Genomic DNA, 25008 nt, shown 5'->3' with positions numbered 1-25008 from the left:
TTCATTTTCTAACAATAATTATTGGAAGTGTGTACCTAGCTTTAGCCTAATATTGATGTGACAGGTGCTCTCTAATCTTCATGTGAAGTACAGGGGTATGTAATAGTGTTATGTATCTTTTTATAATGTATCTTTTTACAATGTATCTTTTTATGTATCCTTTTATAATGTATCTTTTTACATCTGTTTGGAGGCTGTAGAAGCTCTACACAGTGCTGAAAAACCCGAATTTTTCCTCCTATTGACTTTAATGGTGTTCGACTTTGACATTCGACCACCCGAATAATTTTGCTCTATTTGAGCGAATAGCTGCTGAATCGAATAGTGAGCTATTCGACCAACACTACTCACCAGAGCCATTGTTCTTTGAAGGTTGTACGTGCTACTTCTGGGACTCAAGTATGATCAACCTCATATGTTTAGAGTACAGCTGAAATTCTTTTTCAAATTAAATTTAGGTAATTTTTACTTTTTCTTTATCATTTTTTATGAAACAAACAATAGGTGGAAATAGAAAAAGAGAAATGTTCTAGAATTTTATAAAGGTTGAGTTTGTAACTCATTTGTTAGTTTTAGTACAAAATCTATAAAGTTTAGCTATAAATTAAAATATGTTGATTAATGTCACCACCTGGTAGAATATATAAAACTGTTGTATATTTTGTTAAGTATATAGTTCATTGATACCTTGGCTGTTGGGTATCATATAAATTACAAGCTGGGAAGCTTTTTTTTTTTTTTTTTTTTTTACACATGGTATACAATGGGAGTTAGGGTTAAAACCTACCAAAGACCCTGAAGGCCAAGAAAACAAATGTGTATTATAATTCTAAGATAATATCTTAAGATTCTGAATGTAATTTAATAAAGGAGTTAGGAGTGATTACACACAGGGTATATATTCAGTTAAAGTATCAAATCAACTGCAGATGAAAAAAGAAAACAGGAAGTATATTTTCCCATGATTGGATAATTAAATGAACAGAGTTCAGAGTTTTGACATTTTGGGGTTGATATTTACTTGAAGTAATACTTTTTTCTCCATGCAAGCAATAGTAAATGTGGTAAAAATTCACTTTATTTAGGCAAATATCCAATCAAGTGAAAAGATGGAAAATTAAAATTTTGTTTGCTAGAACAAGATAGCAAAAGTCATCCTATTTACTACGCTAGCTCTTGCTATAGCAGAGTAATAACTCATTTTGCAAAATGAGCAGCTTTATCTCCTGAAATTAAACAAAAAATTGACCAAAAAAAAATACACTTATCTTCAATCCCGCAGGGCAGTCCGGTCCTGCATTGGGTCCCACGCCATCCCGGCATCCATCCCAGAACCAGCACTACAGGCGCTGCCATCTTTGTCTCTTCTTCTGGTTTCTTCATCCTACGTCACTCGATCCAGGGGCAAGATCGGGTGACATAGGATAGAAAAAAAAATTGCCAATCTCACTGTGCATGCATGATGAGATGCTCGGGCATGTGCAGAAGGAGCACCCAAGAGCCTCCCAGGATGCATGACGTAGGTATCCCAGGAGGCTTTGCGCTCCCATTCATTCTCGATTGCCTAGGGTGTTGCAAAAAAAAAAAATTAATTTTTAACTTACATAATAGGGCTGTCTACCCTTTTATGTAAAGTGAAATTTTTGAGTAGAGGTACGCTTAACGTGTATCAGATATTTTCTCACAATTCTTAAATACTATTTTGAGTATTTAAGTCTAGGAATCATAATATAAGGGAAAAAGTAAAATAAAATCAATGTGTGCTTTTATTTTCTAGGTGAAACAAAAAAAAACTCAAATACCTAAAGAAACAAAACAAAAGATAGAATTTTTACTTATCCAGTTAACTAAAAAACCTTCCAATTATGATGTTTAATTATCTTTAGTTCAAGAGTTCTAGAGCCTACTAGAATGAAATGTCAGTAAATACCATAGTTATTTCCCATGACATAAACGTGTGTGCATATTGGGAAATATATATTATGGAAGTTAAGGTATTAAAATATAATACAATATATGTAGCACCTGCCAACTGCAAGGGGAACATCCTTATTAAATCCAAGCACAGATAAGACTGATCTTTTGGAACAAATGAGTATAGTTTAATGTAATAATGAGCTCGATCCTCTTATCTATCTTGATTTGCCACTGATAGTTTACTTTGGATCAAATAGGGAACCATAAAAAGTTTTGGCTTTTTGTTATCAAGGAAGGATTATGGGTGTTATCCTGGTTCAAGATATAAAGATCACTAACCACACTTTTTTTATTTGGACTAGAAGATGCACAAAGACTTCAGATTCCTTATGTGATTTGACAAAGGTAAGAAACATATAATTAGGAGTATTCTTACAATTTATTTTTCGTTTTAATGCATTTATTGTTTTTGGACTACAAAAGTCTTTAAGATTAACTATTTGTAACTATTTGTAAAAATTACATGAAACAGAAAGATACATGTTATCTAGCAGATAATAATATAGATAGACAAATAGTTATTTACTTACATTTATTTACTGAGCAAAAACATATATAAATAATTTAATAAAATAACTAAATTGTAGTTGTGTTTGTCATTAAATGCAGAAATAGCATTGCAAATTTTCCTATCTAGTTTTTCTTTAGTTAAAAAGTAGTTTAGTTATACAACAATTTTTTTTATGGTGATGATGATGTTGGTAGGCAGTAGTCTGTACACTTAAGAGTGTATTCTCATAAATTAAATTAAGTACATTTGAATTAAATTCACAACTATAGAAATTTTATTTTCTGAGAAACAAACATAAGGATTCTCAGTTAGAGCAAACAGAGGAATTGCTCTGATACCTTGAGGCCCAAATTGACTAAATATCAGGGTGTGCAGGGAGCTGGAATGCTGTGTATTTGGGACCCCCACATCCTATTTGTCCAGGGACCCATTTTGTCTAGTCCCATCCCTGAATCCAGGCCTTTAGCAAGAAATTGTAGCTCGGTGGTAAGTCCTCTTTAATTAATGTTAAGATAATTAATTAGAATGTAAATCTGACACACAATCAATCACAATCCTTAAACAGTATAAATGCATACAAAGTGAGGTGCAGACATAAAGAAGGGGAGGAAATAAAGAGATTTTAGGAAGCTATTTAATTTTGTAAAATAACCTATGGGAATTAAAATATGTAGGGTGAAGAAAATGTTTTATAGGAATAACTCCATAAAAGTAATAATATGTTTGATAGCAATGTCATTAGGACAGCTTGGTTTGGGGTTTTAATTAGTGGATTTCCAAGATGGCAACCCAGTATTGTTTTACAGTTTATGGCAATGCACTTTGACTTTCAAATATCATTTAAATCAACCAGATCAACACAGAAAGCAAATAATTATTTTCTAGAGTTTCCTGCTCATAAAATATAGGTGAACTGCGGGTGGCTTCTGAATAAGTTGGCAAGGTCACAACGGGGGGAGAGAAAAGGCTCCAGAAGACAGGGTAGGATGACTACCTCTTTAGTCATAAAAGGAGGTCACAAAAAAGATGCCATAATGTGAAGTGCAGGCATCAGAAAACCCCTGCTACAAATTGTGCCCCTGCCGTATACAATATGTACCTTCGATCGATGTAGTAGGCTGCACCTAGGATTTTCTCAATTTTCTCTCAAAACCTCTCAATTTTTATGTCTGCACAGTTCCATATATGACATATAAAAAATAAAAACAAAATAAGAATCAAATTTTTAAATACTTATTTTTTAAGGAAATATTATAATGATAAAGAAGTCTACCCTAGACCTATGTAGTCCTTCCTCAAAGCCAGACCTTAGTTGTAGTTAAATTGTATATAAAATTGAATGCAAGGCAAGAGAATGACTTCCACCAAGGATACTTTTTTAATCTAACCTTTATTTTTCTTTGCCATGAATAAAAATGAATCAATATAATAATTTAGGCCAATACTGATCATGTACATTATCTCAAATAGTGGTGTTGGTTTTGCATTCTTGTTTTAGCATTAATAATTCCAAGGATGTTGAAGCTGTGGCGTGTTTCCTTTGTATGTTGTCTTCTCATCCAAGCCCATTGTGCTAGTAGTGCTAGAAGTAAGGGAGCTGTACTACGACTGGCTAAAGGAGCTATAAATGATGGTAAGAAAAACTTTTGACTATTTAACTGTTAAAAGAAGTGATTAGGTTACACCAGTGTTTTTCATCCAGGGTTTCTCCAGAAGTTGAAATGAGAAATTTGTGACTCGGTTCAGTTAAACTGATAGCAATGATTTTTTTGGCTATATGTAAATGGTGACATTCCTGCAAATAGCCAGCAATGTGAAAGGCATTGTTCCTAATGACCCCCACACCAATATACTGTGAGGTGTGGATATAGTAATCATAGCAGGGGCTCCCTGAAGACCTATTTAAGGGGTTCCCCAGTGTTAAAAAGTTTGAGAAACACTGGGTTACACTCTAATGTTGGTTTATTGAGGCTGTTCAGGTAGAAGAGTGAATGTACACTTTAAAAAGTGTACGATTACTGTTGAGAGTGAATGTTAGTGAATGAGATGTAGGTTTGTGGCAATCAGGCCAAAAAGCTTTTAAGTCTAGGGTGCTGCAATCTCAAAATATGTTACATTTTGTATCCAAAAGCAAACAAAAACAATAGAGATCTGTTTAATTTGAATAAGTACATATTGATAATAGATTTATCCATATAATAAAAAATAATCAAAGAAAAAGCTCCCCATTCATCCCACTCCATTGCAGTGGACATATATAATCATCCCCACAAGGGTGGCTTTACTTTTTTCTATGCAGCTACCACTGTTAGCAAAACAGGTGAAAAGCAGCTTCTAGTGTTTTGTATTGCACTGAAAAAGAGATTCAGAATCTGCTGACGTGTAATATATTTTCAAACACACGTTGAATGCAGGAAGACTACATGCATGTACACAAGCCCTAGAGCCTTTAGGGGAATACAGTGGCATGCAATGTATAAGTGGTTTAAAAAAAACTTTTGACCTTATGCATTAGGTAAACATCTATTTTGAGGGAAATTACTATTTAAGACACTTGACATGAAGAATACCTGGCAGATCTTTTAAAATAGTAAATATAAAAGAAGGGAACTAAATATTTTACTACATAGTATCTTTGAAAACAGAGCAATGAAATAAGTGCCTACTTGCAATGAAATGTTGATGTTAAATCATTTGTACATAGCAATTGATGAAGAAAACGTTTTATCTTTCTACCTTTTTAGCCGTTGCTGGACAAATGAAAGGAAAGACTTCACAAAATAACATGAACGTGCCATCGGGTAGTGGTGGTGGGGACCTGGTGGGAGGTTTGGTTGGTGGGCTGCTGGGCGGAGGTGGAGGAGGTGGTGGTGGGCTGTTAGGCGGAGTTTTGGGAGGTGGACAGGGAGGTGGCTTATTAGGTGGTGTACTAGGTGGAGGAGGGGGTGGAGGAGGCCTTTTAGGGGGAGTTCTTGGTGGTGGAGGTGGTGGTGGAGGGCTTCTTGGTGGTGTTCTTGGGGGTGGTGGAGGTGGCAGTGCTTCTGGTGATCCAGGTCCTGACAATAATGGTGGCATCCTAGGAAATGGAGGATTGCTGGGAGGACTGCTTGGAGGAGGAGGCCTTCTTGGAATACTTGGCAATGGAGGGATACTAAACACAGTCCAGGGAATCACTGGGTAAGAAATACATACTAAAACTATAATGCCTAATAACAAAAATTAATTTTATAATACTATCACAAGTTTACTAAACTCAATGAAGCTCTAAATATAAATGTGTACATATTCTAAAAATAAAACATATGCTAACTTTGCTCATAGTAAAGGATAACCTTACAAACACACATGCTACCTTGCTGTCTTCATTTTGGATCAATAGCAAACTCTTTTGCTACACATAGAGGACAGCAATAATTCTGAAATTTCATTTATATCACTGCCTGTAAGAACAAAAAAAGGAAAAGCAGCATCTATCTCTCTGCAGCTTATAGACAAAAGTCTACTGTACCCACTGGTAAATACAGAACTATGTATGATTTCTTTGTATTCATATTACAAAGTTTTATTTTTTTTTTTTGCCAATTTTCTATTTTTCTAATAGTGTTTTCTAACATTTTATTGTAAATAAATCTGTATCATGTCACATGGTTAATCAGTTGTTCTACAATATATGTTTCTTTTAATTTGTAACAGCCTAAGAATTATAGACCTTACACTCCCACAAGTCTCTCTGCATCTACTGCCAGGTATTGGTGTTCATCTTAATGTATACACCAAAGTGGCAATTAATGGCAACAGGTAAGAGAGATTTTTTTTAATATATTGCATTTAAATATATTGTGATCTTTTCCTATGTGATACTTTGAGTCTAATACATATACATTTGAACAGATTTTGGTAAATCTTACTAATAATTTAATAAAATACCTACTAGAAATGTGGGCCAGCTCCTGTACACTCAATCTATGTGTTATCATTAAAGGAAACCTTGCATCCCAAAAACAAACAACAATTTTGCTATTTACCCTTTTACCTCCCCTTTTTCGTGTTGAAATGGAAAAAAAAAAAAAAAGTATAAAAGAAAAAAGTTAGATAGTATATTCAACATGTTTGCTTTCGCTCACAGTACCTGGGCATCATAATATCATCCTGTTTCCGAGCATAATTTGGGGATGTAGAGCACTCCAAATTTCACTGAGAAGGTGCTACCAGTATAGCGCTTTAGCATCTTCCTGCTAGATTTGGAGTACTCATTATTCCCCAGTAAAAGGTGACATTACCCCCCTACACCATGGAAGCTGGAGGACAAGTAAGTATATTATTTTTTCCCTTATAGAGGTTTTTATGAGTGTATTTATAGCATTTTGGAGATGATGAAAGACAGCAATGATAACTTGTTGACCCTCCCAGAACTATATTTACAGGACACCTCCGAATCATGGTATAGAGATATGAAGATAAGTTGTGTTCTGCAGTCCTTATCCTAGGGTGACAATGCTACTCCCCCCATAGATACAGTAAAGTGAGTGAGCGTTGTCCTTCTAAAACCGGAAGTGTGTTGGACTACAAAACATCTCCATTTCTCTTCTATTCTATCTTCTTCTATTTAAAAGGAAAAAAACTGCCACTGAATATCTAGGGACTTGTAGGCTGCAATATATAAATCATTTGTTCTTGGTTTAGATATGCTAAAGTGCTAAAATGTTGAAACTATATTTTTAAGTCTGTTAGGATTCCTTGACATCTTGGTTGAAGTAAATATCACAGCCAGAACCAGACTAACACAGGAGACTTCAGGAGTTCCTCGATTGGTTATTGAGGACTGCCATGCACTACTTGGTGGTATAAATATACGACTACTAAGGGGGTGAGTGGTAAAAATGTTTATACTTTGTCATTATTTTTAGCATCCCAATGACCTTATGAAAAATATATCTCTACCTAGACTGCTATCAGGGATCTTGGACGGACTTGTCAGAAATCTTCTACAAGGTGTTTTACCAGGATTGGTAAGGATCTGGCCTGGCCTACGCTCATTTTGTTATACATTTTTATGTTGAAAAATATTTTAAGATGAAGAATGTCATCAACTACTATTACTATTTTACTGAAACCGTTACACTTGACTGAAGTTGTATCATAAGCAATTCTTCTTTATCACTATTCTTTTTTATCAGTTCACACAATTTCTAACTCTAAAATGTAGGCAAATCATAAGCTAGTGTTATCCCTCCCATACTTCCCTCCAATTTATGCCCAGAAAAACATCCCTAGTACAGTTTGAAGGATCAAGCCCATGAGCAAAATGGGTCAATTCTTCAAAATGTGGTGAGATTATATAAAGAAAAAGGTATTGTATCCTCTTCATACTCAAGGCCAGACAAACCAACAACCAACCAACTTTTTCTAAATTTATGCTAATTCAGCCTTTGAGGTTCTGGGTTGCTTGGACTTTGTGGCACACATAAGGATAACCAATTTTTGGCTTGTGTTTAATAATTTTCTATACCAGTAAATCTATATCTTGTTTATTTGATTGTAAATACAGATTGTTTGAGTTTTAACTATTAAATGTATTTCAATGGGGTCTATTTATAAAACAGGGAATCTGACATTCCCTCAAACATTTATATTGTGGGAATCTTCCAGGTCCATGGCCCTGATTTATGAAAGCTCTCCAAGACTGGAGAGGATACACTTTCATCAGTGAAGCTGGGCGATCCAGCAAACCTGGAAAAGGATCTGATCGAGGATTCAAAACAATAAATAAAAAGAGATTTTAAGAAAGCCATTCCAAGTTACTTTACTGATCACTGATGATAAAACCTTGTGTTTTATTGGCATTAATTGATTCCCACAATGCAATGTTTAAGGTAATGTCAGATTCTTTGTTTTATAAATAGAGCCCATAAAGAAATGATTTCCTCTGTTGCATTAAAAGACCCTTATTTTGTTTTTCCTGGTTTTGGTCTTTTAAAGTTAATTAAAAATGGAAATGTTATCTAATCCTATGTGAAAAATAAGTAAACCCTATTTAAATTTTACTGTTTAATGTATCAGGACATAAATAATCACCTTAGCAGGTTCTAAAATGGTTTGCATCAAACCTCAGGCTAAAAACGACACACAACAGATTCATTATGTATTTAACAAAAAGGAAGGTGAAATGTCAAAGTCATGTGTGAAAAACTAAGAACACCTCCTGATTTAATAACTTGTAGATCCACCTTATACCCTTCCCAGATTGATGTCTTTACTCTTTGGAATTTATGAACACATTTCAGAATTCAGTAGATTCCCAAATTTTTTCTTGGTCACACTTCCTGATGATCAGTTGATCAAATGCATTAAAAATGTGGCACCTGGCTACTAGTTACCTTCCTAAACCTTTTGGAAGTGGTAATGGTATATTTCATTTTTCATACACTATTTCTGCATTTTGACAATTTTTAAATAAATAAAGTTACAATGTAATTGTTGTTTATCTGAGGTTGTATTGTAATGTTAAGACATTTTGAGACTCACAGCAAATGGCAATGATTTAAGGAAAATGTATGAGTAGCTGATCAGAGTTTGGATTTATAGGTGGTAGGTATTAAGATAAATCTAAAGTTATCCATGTCCCTCATTTATGTCTATGAGACCGTTCTTGCAGGTAAAGGATTCAATGCAAAATTCTAAATTTTACAAGTGTGACTGGGACATAAATAAAATAAAAACATTCCAATTGTTCTCATGTCAAGTAAGGCTTAATGTTCCCTAATTTTGACAAGACTTTCTTTATTGATTGTGTATCTAGAACAAAAGGTAAAACCTTAAATCCTCCACAAATCTCCCTAATGTGAGCCAAGACAGCAAAAATGTACAGTACTTCCCTTCTATAATTTAGCCAAAAATATAATTTATGTTTCAAACTAAAGGTTTTATAATGTTTTGTCATAGCATACATTAGCATACAACTTTAACAACTTTAACTTTAACAACCTCATTTCCACAAATTATTTAGCCAAAAATTGTATTTTACAGCTGTGTCCGGTGTTGAACATAGTGCTAGACTTGGTCAATGGTCTTCTACTATCAGTGAACTGTAAGTTCAATGAAACAATGCATGCTATTGTAATTTTATTATTTGCATGAGGGATGTAGAAGAATGGAAGGGGGTTCACGTAAAGATAGCAATGGGGAATAACAGAGACTAGGTGTTGGGTTTTCTTACAAGAGAACCAGGTTAGTGGGTACAATCATAATTAAATGTAAATGTCTACTTTAAATAGGATGACTTTCTTTAACAGATACCAGTATGTCTGTTGTGGAAAGAATCTTACATTGAAGGGGTCATATGAAAAATTTCCCTCAATGTAAGCATTTATTGGTAGCCACCTAGATTTATATTTTTAGCTATTATTTAAAAAATGGACTTGATTTGACCTATCATAGCGAAAAACTGCACTGTTGTTATCTTAAATACTCCTGGTATGTAAGGTTGCCTAGGCACTAATGTGCCTACAAGCTCATAGCTGTATTTCTTTATTTAAATGTGTGTGAAATCTAAGGCAATGCTACCTAGTTTCAGAAGACATTTTAGTGCTTCCTATTGTTTTTCTTGCTGATGGGTCTGACATTATGAAAGACAGACTTGTCTTTACCAAGATAGCCACCTCCATATAGAGATACAGTGCAGAACAAGGTATAAGAAGTGAGTAGTAAGAAAAACAGGTATGCATAAAATACTAGTGTTTACCTTATAAAGTTCCAGTTCCTCTTTAAATCAGTAATCATACTTAATTAATTTAATTTTTAAACTGCAAACTAAAAATATAGTACATCTAGACAACAAATAAATAATTTATTTTTTCATGCAGCACTTGTTCCCCTTGGATTAGTTGGAAGTATTCAGTATACAGTGTCAAGTCTTCCCATAGTAACTGGCCAGTTCATTGAGTTGGATTTGAATGTAAGTTATTCTTCAATGCAGTAAGGCTTTGCCTTTTATTAATTAAAGAAATTCTTGTGTAAGAGATCAACTTTATTAGTAATGTTATCATCATTATCATCATAAAAAAACATTAAAAAGATTGCCTATTTAAGCAAAGGTTTACTAATTTATGATGGTTCTGCCTACTTTTGGATGGCCTAGTCTCACTCTGTGCACCACCATGGCTCTTTCATCTGTTTTATAAATACAATATCTTACAGTGATGCACAAATTCAATAAACACCCAAGTGGTGGATACTTAAGCAAGCTTTAGGACAGTTAACACCAAGTGGACGACCACATCTAACATGTTTCAAACAGGCATTCATTTTTTTGCAAATTTTACATACTATCAGGGGTGTAGTGGGGCAAGCATGGGTGGGAACATGTGCCCACTCTTATTCTTTGAAGAAATTCTTTGGTGGTCCGCGGCTCTGGCTGGTCCTCCCCCCCCCCCCCGCAGAGTCAGGAGAAGGACCCACCCTGCTCAGGAGGGGGGGAGCGCACCGACCAGGCTCAGGGTAGTGGGCAGGTTGTCCTCTGAACACAACCTGCCCACTCCCCTATCTCAGGCTCAGACTTGCGATGGGAGAGGTTTTGGGATTTGACATCACTTTGGGGGAAGGTAGGGGTGTAGTGGGGCGAGCACATTTACATTTACAGTACTGTGCTCCCTCTTCTTTTTTTCACGACTACACACATGCATACTATGTGGTTGATTTACTGAAAGAATACATGAATATGTGAGTTATCGCCTTGAAGGGGGTATTTCACTTAACTTAGCAGATTAGGATAAAGCCTTTTGACTTTAGCCACCCAATAATGTGCAAGAAAAAATCCTACTTTAGCTCATGTGATTGGGTATTCTTTGCAAAGTAAACTATCACCGCATTCACTAAGCTGAATGAATTAACTAAGCTAAGTAATCAGTCTAAATGCCTTTAGTAAATCATCCTCTATATTTTGTATGCTTGTCCGCTTGTTTCCAGTCTGGTTTGCCAAGTTCCCTTAATAATATGCAGATGCCCTAGGATCTCCTTTCACTGGAGGATATGCGTGCAAATGCCCAGTTTAAACTGCATCTTTTTTACATTGTTTAATTGTTACTTGCTTTAAAGATATTATTTCTATTTTTGCACTGGAAAAAAGATTCAGGTGTATTAAATTCGGCTGGTTCTGGTGAGCTGGCTGCCTATCCAAATTAAAAATATTGAATTAGCAATGCAAATCGTGTGCAACTAATACCTTTAGAAAAATATAATATAATAATAATAAAATATATAAATATATATAAAGCTTGTATTGTTTTGCTTCTCCACAGACAGTAGTGAGTCAGCTGGGTGGTGGTCTAATTGATTATCCACTTGGTCACTTGGAAAAACCCATTTCTTTACCACCAATGAAAGAAGCATCTGAAAGCCAGCTTGGTTTGTCCGCCAATTTCCTGGGCTGTGTCCTCACTGCTCTACAGAAAGAAGGTCTGATGGATCTCGAAGTAACAAATGGAGATGTAAGTATTTATTTACTCATTTTGAGAACTACCTCTGATGGCTTGTGAGTTATCTAAAGAAGACCTGGTCACAAAAAGTGAGGATTTGCCAAAGTAAAAGTAACATCTGTAAATGTTAATTATGTCTAAGCAGTTGCCTAAAAACCTTACCTATTAATTTGAATTCTTACAAAATAAAAATAGCTGTGTAATGCTTCTATGATTGTGCCTGGACATCCTGAGCCTAGGCAATTGTGTGCCTACAATCTAATGGCTGTATTTCTGCAAAGATTTGCAGTAAAGCTCTTTTACCAGGCTGACCTCAGGCTGGAGAGGACACACTCACATCAATGAAGCTGGTTATCCTGCAAATGTGGAATCAATTTCTTGAAGGTCTTTTGCTATTTGTTAGCAAATGTTTCAATCATGGACCAGATCTATTCCAGGTTTTCTGGATCACCCAGCTTCACTGATGAAAGTGTATCCTCTCCAGCCTTGGAAAGCTTTAATAAAAGTCAGAAACTCAATGCAAAATGTTTCTACATAGTCATTCCATTTTGGGGCATTTCCATCTGTGAACAGGAGTTTTCCATACCTAATATTGTAAAAATAAAACACGTGTTTTAAAGTAAACCAACATTTAGACAATTCAAATGATACAGATAGCCTAAAATATATATGACTATATTATAATAGAAAGACACGAGAAATGTGTCTTTTATTTGTTCCCTTTTGGTTTTGCTAATATACCATTAAAAGGGCAAAAATTGTGGAGATGAAAAAGTCCAGTGATCTTTGTAACACAAAATAAGCAGCAGCATCCATTATTCTTGGCACACAAAAAGTTTTCTGCATTTGCAGCATGTTTGAAGAAATAAAACATAAAGAAATGTGCATGTTTTGCGGAGATGTGTATTTATATATAAACATCTGCATTTTATTGGGGAGGTACATGCAAAGAACATGGAAATGGCTGGCTCTATTAACAACTTTACATTATTCCTTTATTAGATATATGTTTTTTTCCATTGTTCTGTGTGCAATCTTTCTTTATCTTTATATACTTAACAAGTTTTTCTCACTAAAACTCACAAAGCTAATAAAGCAGAAATATACATGTTTACATATTGTTTTTGCCTTGTGAAATAAGCCTCCTGTATTGAAGGATTACTGTACTGTATAACAGTATATCTTGTTTTTAGATACCTGGAGTTCCACCTCTGACAACAAAAGCTCTTTCTGGAGTCATCCCAAAGGTCAGAGCTAAATTAAATGTATTTTTATTTAACCTATACTCCCATATTAAGTAAAAGATATAAAGCAGGGACTTCAAGTTTTTGTTTTGATCTGAATTAATTAAACAAGAGGTATTTGACCATCGAGAATGTGGCTTTGGGGTTCCTCCAGAAAATGGTTAAAATGGCTTCTGAATGGATCTCAAACCCCATGCTTGGTGATCCCATACCCCTCAGTTTTTAATTCTGCTTGTCCAGTAAAAACCTATTTCAACTACAAAGCTCTGATGAAGGAAGACCATTGGAACCCCCAAAAAACATTGAACATATGTTTTTTTTCGTGTTTGACATTTACAGTACTAAAAAAAAATGTGGACATGATCTGCATTTGGTTCTTTTCTCCTTGCACAAAAATATATGTATAGTAATACAGAAATGAAAGAGTTTCTGATTCTTAACATCCTCCTAAAAATGTTTTTGTGGCTTTTGGTGGCTTTTTGGTGGCTTTTTGGAGATATTCCAACTCCCATAAAGAAAAACATTTCTTCCCCACTTCTCCACTGTGACCAAGTGTTCACATAGCCTCAACATATCATTCTAGCAGTAGTCAAAGGCCAATTGGAGGTGGGTGGGGGGCAGTGGAGCCAATATACCTACTAGCATGTTTTTGGGAGCAAACCCAGGCAAACACAAATTTCCCTGGTGCCTGGACTAATTTTGAACCTGTACTCCAGGCCCCATTATTGTAAAAGCCTGACATAGTTTCCTACACATCACAAGTCCATGCAGAACACTGTAACCCTGCCACAATTTTAGATATTGCATTTTATTGCTGACTTATTTTAACTAATTTGTTTTAAATTTAAATCCAGGTTGCTGCTATGTATAAAGAAGAAAGACCACTAGTGATGAAGATTTCTGTTCCCTCAGCTCCAATGGTAAAACTGCAGAATAAGAAGGGCATTGTACAATTATTTGTGAGAACAGAAGTCTATGTCTCTAATGTGGACGCCTCCTTGACGCCTCTCTGTGTCCTTGGCGTGGTGAGTGATACATTACACCTTTTTATGGGGGAAAAATCCAAAATAAAATGTCAATAAATTGCAGGGGAATATTTAGAAAGGGAAACACCTGTGTTAAGTATGTGATAGAAATAGATATAGATGAGTTTATGGACAGCATGCTATTTCTTTAGGTTAAGTTTCTTTTCCTAGGAACTAGTATTTGCCACCTGCATTCGGACAAGTCAGCTTAGTATCAGTATTATTCAAGACTGAATGGACACTATGACAGCTTGCTGACTTGAAAAAATCCACAGGCAGTGTCAACTTTCCAAAAAGACTTAAAAATAAATTCCACTGTAGTTTATCCAGCTTGGCATTACAATGGATCTATTGTCCATGTTTTCTTGTCTAAAAAGACATTTCCTTCCTAAAGTAAATAATAATGCAGCTGGAAGTATCTATACAGCTCAACCGATAAAAACAAATCTTCCCTTAGTTTTAAAATTAGGATTAGTAATCAATATATATTCAAGGTGACAATGACAGTTGAAAAAAAAATAATAACATATAATGACAAAATGGCTTGTCTAATAATTTTAAATGCTATATTTTTTTAGTTTATATTGGTATTAGTTTAATTCATAATATTATGCATATAAATATATATATATATATATATATATATATATATATATTACAAAAGTACCAAAAGTTAATAAGTTTAATATTATTTAAGTTTAATATTATATATTGCTATTATTTTTCCACAGGATGCACAATTACAAGCCCAGTTTTCAGTTAGAGGAGATAAACTAAAGATTTCCATGTCTGTAGAAAGGTAAAACATTTGGTTTAAGTATTGTTTTTTATGGGAAAGAAATGCAACTTGTTAAAAAAAATTGCATTACAGAATTCTTCTTTTTACTGTTTACTGTTCAGTTCTTCCCTCCCTGACAGTTCCTGACCCTCATTTCATTCATTGGATTTCATCCTTTGTGGCTCAGCATCACATGTGAACAATATCTAGGGTGGTTTGCATCCAAATGCAATCTGCCTACCAATGCTCATTTCTCCAGTGTGACATCTATCCATTCATCAAGGCATTTATAAAACATTCCCTGGTGGAAATCAATTACTGCCATTACGCCTGGAAGATTCCCACAAGGGAATGTTTGAGGGATTCTCTGATTCCCTTTTTATAAAGTAAAAGCCCCTAAAGTGTGCACTTAAAATATCAACAATGTGCTGTTTTTACAGTAAAAGTTTATTAAAATCAAGTTTTCATTTAAAAATTAATCAACTAACATTTTATTTCTTTCCTCAGCACTCATCTTTCTATCATTTCATCTTCAGTTGGGCGTTTTGAAGTAAGTGTGACAATTCACAACAAAAAAAAGTTTATAGTAAAAGTATATTTTTTATTTCTTTTTTATATAATGATCAGAACCTAACAATTAAATATATATACATATATATATATCCATCTATATATATGTGTGTGTGTGTGTGTGTGTGTGTGTGTGTGTGTGTATATCCTATATACTAAAACAAGGATGTAAATATGCACGGACCCAACCTGCGCACACACACCACAACCGCCAGAGGGACACACAGAGATATTATTTCAGTACAAGGTGGCGTCATTGCCATAACTCACCACCAGATGACCTCAGAGTACAGTGGTGTAATAATATACACAATCTGCCAGTTGTGTTATGGGAATATACCAGTAAACCCCGATTCTCAAAAGAATTGTAAATCTAAGAATGGCATTCACTTGCAATAATGGAGGGTGGAGCACTCTGGGAAAGTTTTCATTTAATTAAGTAAATGTATATTTGTACTAACATTAACCAATTTATTAAAAATAAAATTGAAGTTTCATTGTCATATTATTTAAGTCCAAAATGTCTTGGAGTGCAAAGGGTTGCACTCCAAGACATTAAATGACGTAAATTGGAAACAACAAATTCATAAAATGGTAAATTAAAAAAAGTTTTTCTAAAATTTCCTTATATGGATTGGAGTAGCTGCTGGCATTGTGGAGTAGAGCACACTGACTGCTGGCACTGTGGAGTGGAGTAGAGCACACTGACTGAAAGTGTCACCTGTGAAGCATGTAATTATGCATGGACCCAACCTGCGTGCACACACCACAACCACCGCCCACAACGCGAATGCCGCCACCCAAAGCGGTGACATGTAAACATGCCAAAACAAAACACCAGGTGACACTTTCAGTCAATGTGCTCTACTCCACTCCACAGTGTCAACAGCTACTCCTCTTCTTATCAGGAAATTTTAGAATAACTATTTTTACTTTACCATTTTATGAATTTGTTGTTTCCAATTTACTTAATTTAACCCTTTGCACTCCAATATTTTTTTTGTTATGAGTACAGCAACTCCAAGACATTTTGGTCTTCAATGATTTAACAATAAAACTTCAAATTTATTTTTAATAAATTGGTTAATTTTAGTACAAATATATTTATTTAAATAAATGAAAACTTTCCCAGGACGCTCCACTCTCCATGATTGCAAGTGATTGCCATTCTTGGATTTACGATTGTTTTGAGAATCGGATGTTTACTGGTAAATGCAGAAAATATTCTGATTTTTTTTTTTTCTTATGTTACAACTTGCTACAGTCATTTTTTTCTCATTAATATTCACTCAGTACTTTATAATGACAAAGTGAAAAAAAGTTCTAGACAATTAAAATTATTATTTTAAAATTAAAATTATTTTAAAATTAAAATATAAAAAATGTACATTTATTAAAAATAATTACTGAAGTATGAACATTTACATAAGTATTTGGACCTTTTACTTGCTCATGAAGCACATCTGGCAGCAATTACAGCCTTTGTTTTTGTTGGATGTAACAAGATTTGTATGCTTAGATTGGGGTACATCTGCCATTCTTTTCGGCAGTTCCTCTCAGGCTCAGTCAGGTTGGATGGGGACCGTTTTAATTTAAACAATTTTAGCATCAGGCTGAAACATAACAAACTTGAAAAAAGAGTAGTGGATCTGAATGCTTTTTAACATGGTAAATATATTTACTGTTATATGGTAGGTGTAGTAAATGTCATTTAATAATAGCAGGCATCCTTCTATTCAGCCAAAAGGTTGAGCAACAATCCTAATTTAAAATATGAATCACTGGAATACTCTGTTTTGCTGATAGAATGTATATGTTTGTAGTTATTTAGTTATATGTTTGTAGTTAGGTATATATGTTTTATATATGTTTTGGGTTCTATCTCATATCTGTTATGTATTTTGCATGCAATTGCTACACACCAAAGCTGGAGAAGATACACTTTCATCAGTGAAGCTGGGTGATCCAGCAAACCTGGATTGGATTTCTTCAAAGTAATTTGCTATTTTATAGCAAATATTTTGAATCATTGACCAGATCCATTCCAGGTTTGCTGGATCAACCAGCTTCACTGATGAAAGTGTATCTTCTCTAGCCTTGGAGAGCTTTAATAAATCAGGCCCTATGAGTAAGAGCATCTGGGGTCAATACCACCCTTACTCAGGCAAAACATGTTTTGTATTCCTGACTTCTGAATTACCTGTTCCGAATCACAGCTCTTTGTGTAACTAATTCTGCACTCTGCATTATTTATTCCTGTGCTTTCTGCATTGAATATGTTATATGACCTCTCTTTTCTGCATTATATACTACTAACCTCCTGCACTCTTGTGTATCAATACTGATTTCTAAACTCTCCATTACATTCTACAGATCCCTACCTATTCATTCTACATATATTACTTTTATTCTAAATAAATAAAACAAAAAGAAAGAGAAAATACTGGGGTTTTGAGTGGCTAAACCTCAAAATATATTTAGTATGAGTGTTTACATACCATATATTTGAGGCAATACAAAATTAACAATGAAAACAATATAAGGTTGGCTCTCCTATGCAAAAACACAAAGGAGAATGTCTGATAAACTAAAAGAGCCACCTGACTATTTCTTATTTTTAGGAAAGGTATTTGTCTCAATTCCGACGCGTTTTGCCCATCAGGCTTCCTCAGGGAACTTTTCAAACTGTATAATAAAGCAAAGTTCAATGTTTAAGTAATCAAATAAATCGCACAAGATTGGAAAATACATAATATTATAACAATGATACAGATGATGATAGATTCACAATTACCCATGCTGAAAGTATATCATGAATTTTAATGATGATAGATAATTATAATAGTTAAAGAGTACAAACAGAAAAAAGAAAAAAGGTACTTGCAAGTTAGTCTAATAGGCAGGTAATACAAACAACAAAAAAAAGGAAAAAAAAAGTTTTAATAGAGAATCAAAAACACACTTACAATATGATCAATATGATGGTCCATTAGTAGTGTTCAAGCATTCCATTAGATCAGAATTTGTTTCAGAATTACTCTAGAAACAAACAGGTTTAAATAATGGAGATGGTAACTTGAGAACGGTCTTGTTCAATTAAACACTGATCAGAGACAGAAGGTATGAAGGTGGTAACTAAAAATGTGATATAAACTTTAGTTCAGAGTGGTTGGTTGAAGATGAATACAAATTATAATATTTAAATCAGTTATATTAATATTATGTTGGTTTATACACTTTTTAGGCATTCTGACACAGTAATGTGAAAGGTATGACCAGAAATATATTATGTATCCAATACCATACCAACCACATTATTACAACATAATTGTATATTATATATTTTTTTTTGCCAATTACATTTACATAGTAATTGAATGCATTACTTATTACCAATCTTTCTCTCTATATCAGTGGTTCCCAACTTTTTCAGACCTTTGGACCACTAAACTTAAGGACTCCGGACCGCGCATGCACCGGGAGCCGTGTGTCCGTAAAAACAGATTTCTTAAAAATAATTTGCTATTAGTTGGGAAATTTTTTCAATCCATTCAAGGTTTACTGGATCACCCAGGTTCTCCCATGATAGTCTGTATTTACCAGTCTTAAAAAGCTTTAATAAACCACAGCCAATGTGTGCAGAAAAAGCATACGTGAGAAATAGTTTTAGCATTCCAAATCAATTCCTTGTGCTGAGGTGCCTGTGAGACTTTTACTTGCTGTGCAATAAATAAAAACATTTAGTAAGTATAAGGACAGTGGCATAAAATTCAAATATATATATCCACACCATTTGCCACTCATTGTAATAAAGGAATTAGCTGTGTGTAGTGTGCTGTTCTCTAGCTAACTCAGAGTGCTTTGGGTATCATTTTTAATGTTGTACAAAATATTGTTTTTTTAAAAGATATTGACTCAAAGGGTTTGATTTATTAAAACTGTCCAAGGCTGGAGAAGATACACTTTTATCAGTGAACCTATCAAGCAAATTTGAAATTATTTCTTAAAAGTCACATCAAAGTGTAACTTTATACACCCAGAATATATTGCCTAGAGAAATTCCTGTCCTGCTGTTTATGCTTTGATCTCAGGATACAGACAGCTGTCTATTCATTTGTATTTTTTAGGTCTCTACACTAGAAGGATTTGTTGGAAACATTTTCACCCTTGCTTTTCTACCCTCAATTAATAGTAAGTATCACACAATTTAAACGTGGACAATTGCAATTAGAGATATAACAGGGATTTTTGTATGGCCAACAGACATTGTTTTTTTTTTTTCTTGCAATTATTGATAAAAAACAAATAGGAGAAGCTCATTGTTAGGAATGTATATTGTTTCAACTATCTGATGACTTCAATAGATGAGGCCCAAAATTATATGTACCAATTATGGTCAATTAACAACTATAGCTGGTCAGATGTTGTGCTAAAACTGAGTCCTTAAATTTTGGATGTGTGTGCCTTTCTTGGTAACAATCATAACCAGGACAAAAGAATATCCCCAATTGGATACATATATAGGTACTAGTCTTTGTATAATTTCAAATATTGTTATAACCTATTACTTTGTAATACAGTTTACAATGTATTTATCTTACCCCTGTGCTTCTATTCATTAATCCTAGCTGTTGTAGGGAATGGAATACCTCTTCCAAAGTTAATGAACATGGACTTTAATGGTGGAGAAGTTGACATAATTGATGTAAGTATAGCTGAAAATTATAATTAAATGAACCTCTTTTAATAGCATTTTATTTTTATTTTATTATGTGTTACAGGGGTAGCAGGTTGGATAGGTACAGGAGCACTAAATTATGGGGTATTGCTGTAAGTTTGGGAAATTTTTCATGACCATGACTTCACAAAGTGAATAATGGGAGTTAGATCTGGTCTCTTATGACTTCTTTTTATATATAAATATATAAAAAACATATTTACCTAACTTCAAGTCATAAGAAATTTTCTGATTTAAAATCTTTAGACAAATGTTGATTTCCTGCACATTTATTTTTCCTAATACCATACTAACTATTGATGTACTATTGATGTGAATTTCAGTGAAAATGATAAAGCTGTGTTCACTGAAAATAAAATCCTTAATTTTAAATTTCCCTTTTCTTTGGTATTTCAGTAATTCTAATTATTATCCTGCAGTCCTTTATTACCACATTCAAGCTATATAAATACTGTGTAATACGGGTAATAAAAATATTTAAAAAAGATTCTATTACTTCAAAATGCAAAAAGCACTCTGAGAGTCAAGGGGATACATTAGGAAAAAGGCTCTGGGACTAAATAGGTTCACCCTGTTTAATAATTGAATTAAGTATCAAAATCAAATTTTAGAAAAGATGTTTCTGTAGTGTGGGTGGGGCCGAGGTAAAGTAATTTAAATTTTGGCTTTTTTGTGTATTTTGTAGAAACTAAAATTATGTTTATTTTTATTTTTAGGAACTTGTTGTGATAAACTCCTAGTATAGAAGGTAAGACTGCAAAATTGTACAGCTTCTAAAATCATATATTATGTATATTGAAGAGCAAGATGGATGCGCTGGATGATTTTAAGTATAGTCTCTGCTCTATTTAAAGCCTACAAAAAAATTTAAAGTAAATGGATCCCTTAGTAGATCCCACATGGTGGTTGCTTAATTAGAGCAGATTCCAAGATCTGGCTTGGCTGAGCCCTACTATACCTGTCACTAACTAGTAAAGCATGACTGAGATCCCGACTCAGAATTTCTGATATTCAGACAAATTGAATCTAATTTGGTGTTTTTCCATTCACTCACCTCTATTTACAGCTTATGTTCAGCAAAGGCTGTATTTGCTATTTAATATTTTATTGGTTCTTTATTATTATCTGGAATTCTGCTTTATGTTTGCCAAATATTCTTTATACAGAGGTGTTTCTATTTCTCTGCACTCCTAGGGAAACATATCAGCATTCACCCACCATAGAGCAAATTCACTACATTGCACCTTTATTTATGCTATGGACAAATCAATGAAAAGAATGGACTTACGTACTTGCAACTGTTTTCAACATCTATCAAGTGAAAATGATAAAGAATTGTAAAGATATGTGTAAAAATTAAGATCAATCTACTTCCAATAAATAATTTTACACTCCTTAAGTTTTTTATTTAGCATTTGTTTTATTAAACTTTAAAATTTACAATTAAACTTGGCCTTACAGAGAACTAGTTATGGTATGGAGGAATATGAATTTGTTCATGATAAATGAAATCTTACCCATGAAAGTGCATATTTGTCAGTGTTTATTGGATTGAACATTGTGAAATAACATTTCATTATTCAGAGTGGTTGGTATATTTCACCTTTTTACAATAACATTTCTAGAACAGCTTTTTCAACCATGGCTCCTCCAGAGGCTTTTAGCATTCTTTAAGCTGTGGTTGACTGATCGCAGTTGCATGCACCAATGGTACTTTAAATTGTAAATTAAGTTGACCACCAATGTAAAAGTCTTTTTTTTACCACTGACACTGATTACACACTGGTTTTTGCTGGGGTTCCTCAAGACTTAAATATAATTTTAAGGCCTTCTAAGGGATAGAATGGTTGCTCTAAAACCTAGGTGTACTAGTCTGTATAACAGGTGGGTAAATGTTGCCAGACACTTCACCAACAAATACCAATTGTGAGGCCCTCTTTAAAATAAACCAATAATTTGATTTGTGCATAACCAGGTAAATGGTCTCCCTGCTTGATATCAATCATTTTCCTGGAATATCACTGTGCGTCAGTCGATAATAAATTAGATTTAGGTCAAAATCTGATCAAATAGCAATGGGAGCTGGTTTTGATGCTGCTGTTTCTGCAGAGCAGTGGCCTATAAGGTGGGAAGCATGTTCGGTCAATAGGCTACATATGGTTCACTTTAACCACAGAGATCTGAAAATAAAATATTTGTAAGCACTTTTATTTTCATGTTGATTGTGTAGGGCATTATCAACCGAGAACAACAGACACCAATAAAAGTTCTCCCCAATATTTACCTAATATTTTTTTTAATCACTATTTAGGAGGGAATAGAGCTGTGCAGTTACATTAATTAAAAGTTCTGCTATTTTACAAGCAAGCTAAAAAGGCTTATACAGTAGGAAGCTTGTGGTTGACAGAAAAACATGTATGCCATGTTCAATCAATATGTCAGTCGTTCCCATGCTTCATTTGACATTCATATAATCAAAAATAGTCTTCCCAGTATTCCCAGACTGTGGACATTAAAGTATCTACATACTCCTAACAATCATAAAATAACTGTTTGACAGGCAATTATTGTATGGAAATGACCTGGATGGTCTCTTCCGCCTTAACTGATGCGTTTTTGGGTTGTCAACTTCTGCATCAGATATTCTAAACCTGTTTATCACTAAATCAAAGGGGTGTTACATAGGATACCAAAAGCTGCTCACCAACAGCACCAGGTTTGGATATCCAGTCTTTCTTTCTTTTTCTAAAATGGACCTACAACAATAAATATTTGAACAGATTTTGCAGAAAATTACCTTGGTCAACCCTCACACTAAATATATTGTAGAACAACATTGCTACAGCAATACAGCAGGAATATAGAAAAACATTATGTAACACTAAATAAAGGATTGTGAACCATTACAAACTGACATTTTTGGGCACATTATTCTATCCTCCAATAATAAAATATGTTGGTGCGATCTCCAGTATTATTTGATAAATGAAGCTGATTTTGACATATTTGCACAAATACTGCTGGTCAAGAACAAAGAGAAGTATTTAGACATTAAACACAATATAGTTTTTGGAATTTTTTGTATGGAAGTTTTTAGCTGTAGCTTTATTTATTAGCTATGACACAAACACATTTATAAATTATTGTTCAATTTGAAGAGGTTATTTCCCTTCTAACTCATCATAAAGTGTAAAACCCTTTGAAGAAGCCTATTTCTGGCTTTGTTGAGTAACCCCCAAACCATCCAAGATCTGACTGCCTATTACAATTTGGTAAAGTAATACAACCTTGGAAATAGCTCTAAAATAGGTCAAGCAGCTTCTTTTAGGGCCAAGGATCTGATCTCAACAAAACCCTAAAGGGGACCTATCACTCTATTTTTTTAACTTTATATAAAAGGGTGAATAACCCTGTTATAAAAGGGAAAATGTGCTTTTTAAATATTTTTTAATATCATTTTGTTTCAATACTTTACCGCCTTGGTAGCAAACATTGAATAGAAAACCCAAATGTGTAGTGAGATCGGCACTTTTTTACATTTTCTGCACGGTGCAGCACCCATTCTCACACCTGCGTAGTGCTAGATCGAGTGACATAGAAAGAAAAATCCAAAAAAAGAGGAAGAAGATGGCGGCACTTAAAAAGTAGGAAGATGGAACAACGAGGGACAAACTAGATTAGGATGGCAGAGGGATTTACGACATTGCACCTGTAAAGATAAGTGTTTTTTTCTTTGTTTTTGTTTTTTTTTGCTGCTATATCCCCTTTAACAGTTAATATGTCACAGTATTGTAGAAGGATGGCACAGTGACAGTGACTGGGTAAAAGAGCAGCTAGAGATTTTATTGGTGGCAAATGTAGACTAGAGAGCATTTTTTGAAGCATCCATTTGTAGTGATAGTGGATACTGGCAATGCCATCAGTGATGTTTATTTATACTGTGGTATCAGAATAGGTAGTAACATTTTTTATATGGAAAGGCCTTACTCATTTTGATGAACAATATTCGGGTATGCTTTTGATGACACTTAGCAGGCAAATTCTGGAAATGGATGCTGTAAAATAAAAATAACAATATACTCATTTTTCAGTACATTGATGACAGGTTGTGATCGAAAAATGTGGTAAAGATAAGAATTTGCTGTCCAGTGACTAATAATTATCACCTTTCCCCTGAATAACAATTATTGTTTTTTGGATAGAACATTGTGGATTCCTTGGTGGCAGAATTTTCTATGTTGCAGATTCTTGTGATGTTAACGATTACTATTATTATTAAACAGGATTTATATAGCTCCAACATGTTACGCATCGTTCTACTTTAAAAAGAGGTTGCAAATGACAGACAGATACAGACAGTGACACAGGAGGAGGAGAGGACCCTGACCCAAAGAGCTTACAATCTAGGAGGTGGGGAAGTAACACACAATAGGAGGGGAGATGGTACTGATTATATCTTTGCCATCATATTTTTTGTCTTTCTTGGTATGGATTCTTTCTTTTGAGGAGGGTGGGTGGTGTCCCAGAATATTGTTTAGGTGGGGGGTTCTGAACATGGCATCTGGTCTAGAGAACAAAAAAAGGGAAAATCACTACCCCAGAGAGCATGCTGCAGAGATGAAACCCTGATTTGTGGGTAAAACACAGACATGTCTACTGGGGGAACAAATGAGGCCTGACATCTTACCCTCT

General features: G+C 34.2%; 1 protein-coding gene across 2 annotated transcripts; it reads left to right on the top strand.

Moving 5' to 3' along the window:
• Window positions 1-2223: 2223 nt before the first annotated feature.
• On the top strand, window positions 2224-21715 carry LOC140327663 (BPI fold-containing family B member 4-like). 2 transcript variants are annotated; one of them, XM_072407033.1, is made up of 18 exons: window positions 2224-2322; window positions 3987-4121; window positions 5233-5289; window positions 5569-5665; window positions 6182-6286; window positions 7212-7355; window positions 7434-7497; window positions 9515-9575; window positions 10351-10442; window positions 11785-11973; window positions 13155-13208; window positions 14060-14230; window positions 14962-15029; window positions 15516-15558; window positions 19706-19769; window positions 20207-20283; window positions 21033-21064; window positions 21511-21715. In XM_072407033.1, the coding sequence occupies exons 2-17, from the start codon at window positions 4004-4006 to the stop codon at window positions 21054-21056; spliced, it is 1428 nt and encodes a 475-aa protein (XP_072263134.1). In that variant the 5' UTR covers window positions 2224-2322; window positions 3987-4003; the 3' UTR covers window positions 21057-21064; window positions 21511-21715. The 2 variants fall into 2 exon arrangements, with proteins under 2 accessions (XP_072263134.1, XP_072263133.1); XM_072407032.1 differs by having other exon boundaries at window positions 5233-5665.
• Window positions 21716-25008: the final 3293 nt, after the last annotated feature.

Source organism: Pyxicephalus adspersus, chromosome 3 (genome assembly GCF_032062135.1).
Source record: "Pyxicephalus adspersus chromosome 3, UCB_Pads_2.0, whole genome shotgun sequence".
Lineage (NCBI taxonomy): Eukaryota > Metazoa > Chordata > Amphibia > Anura > Pyxicephalidae > Pyxicephalus > Pyxicephalus adspersus.
The sequence above is the reverse complement of the archived record's forward strand: the minus strand, read 5'-3'. Positions and strand labels throughout refer to the sequence as shown.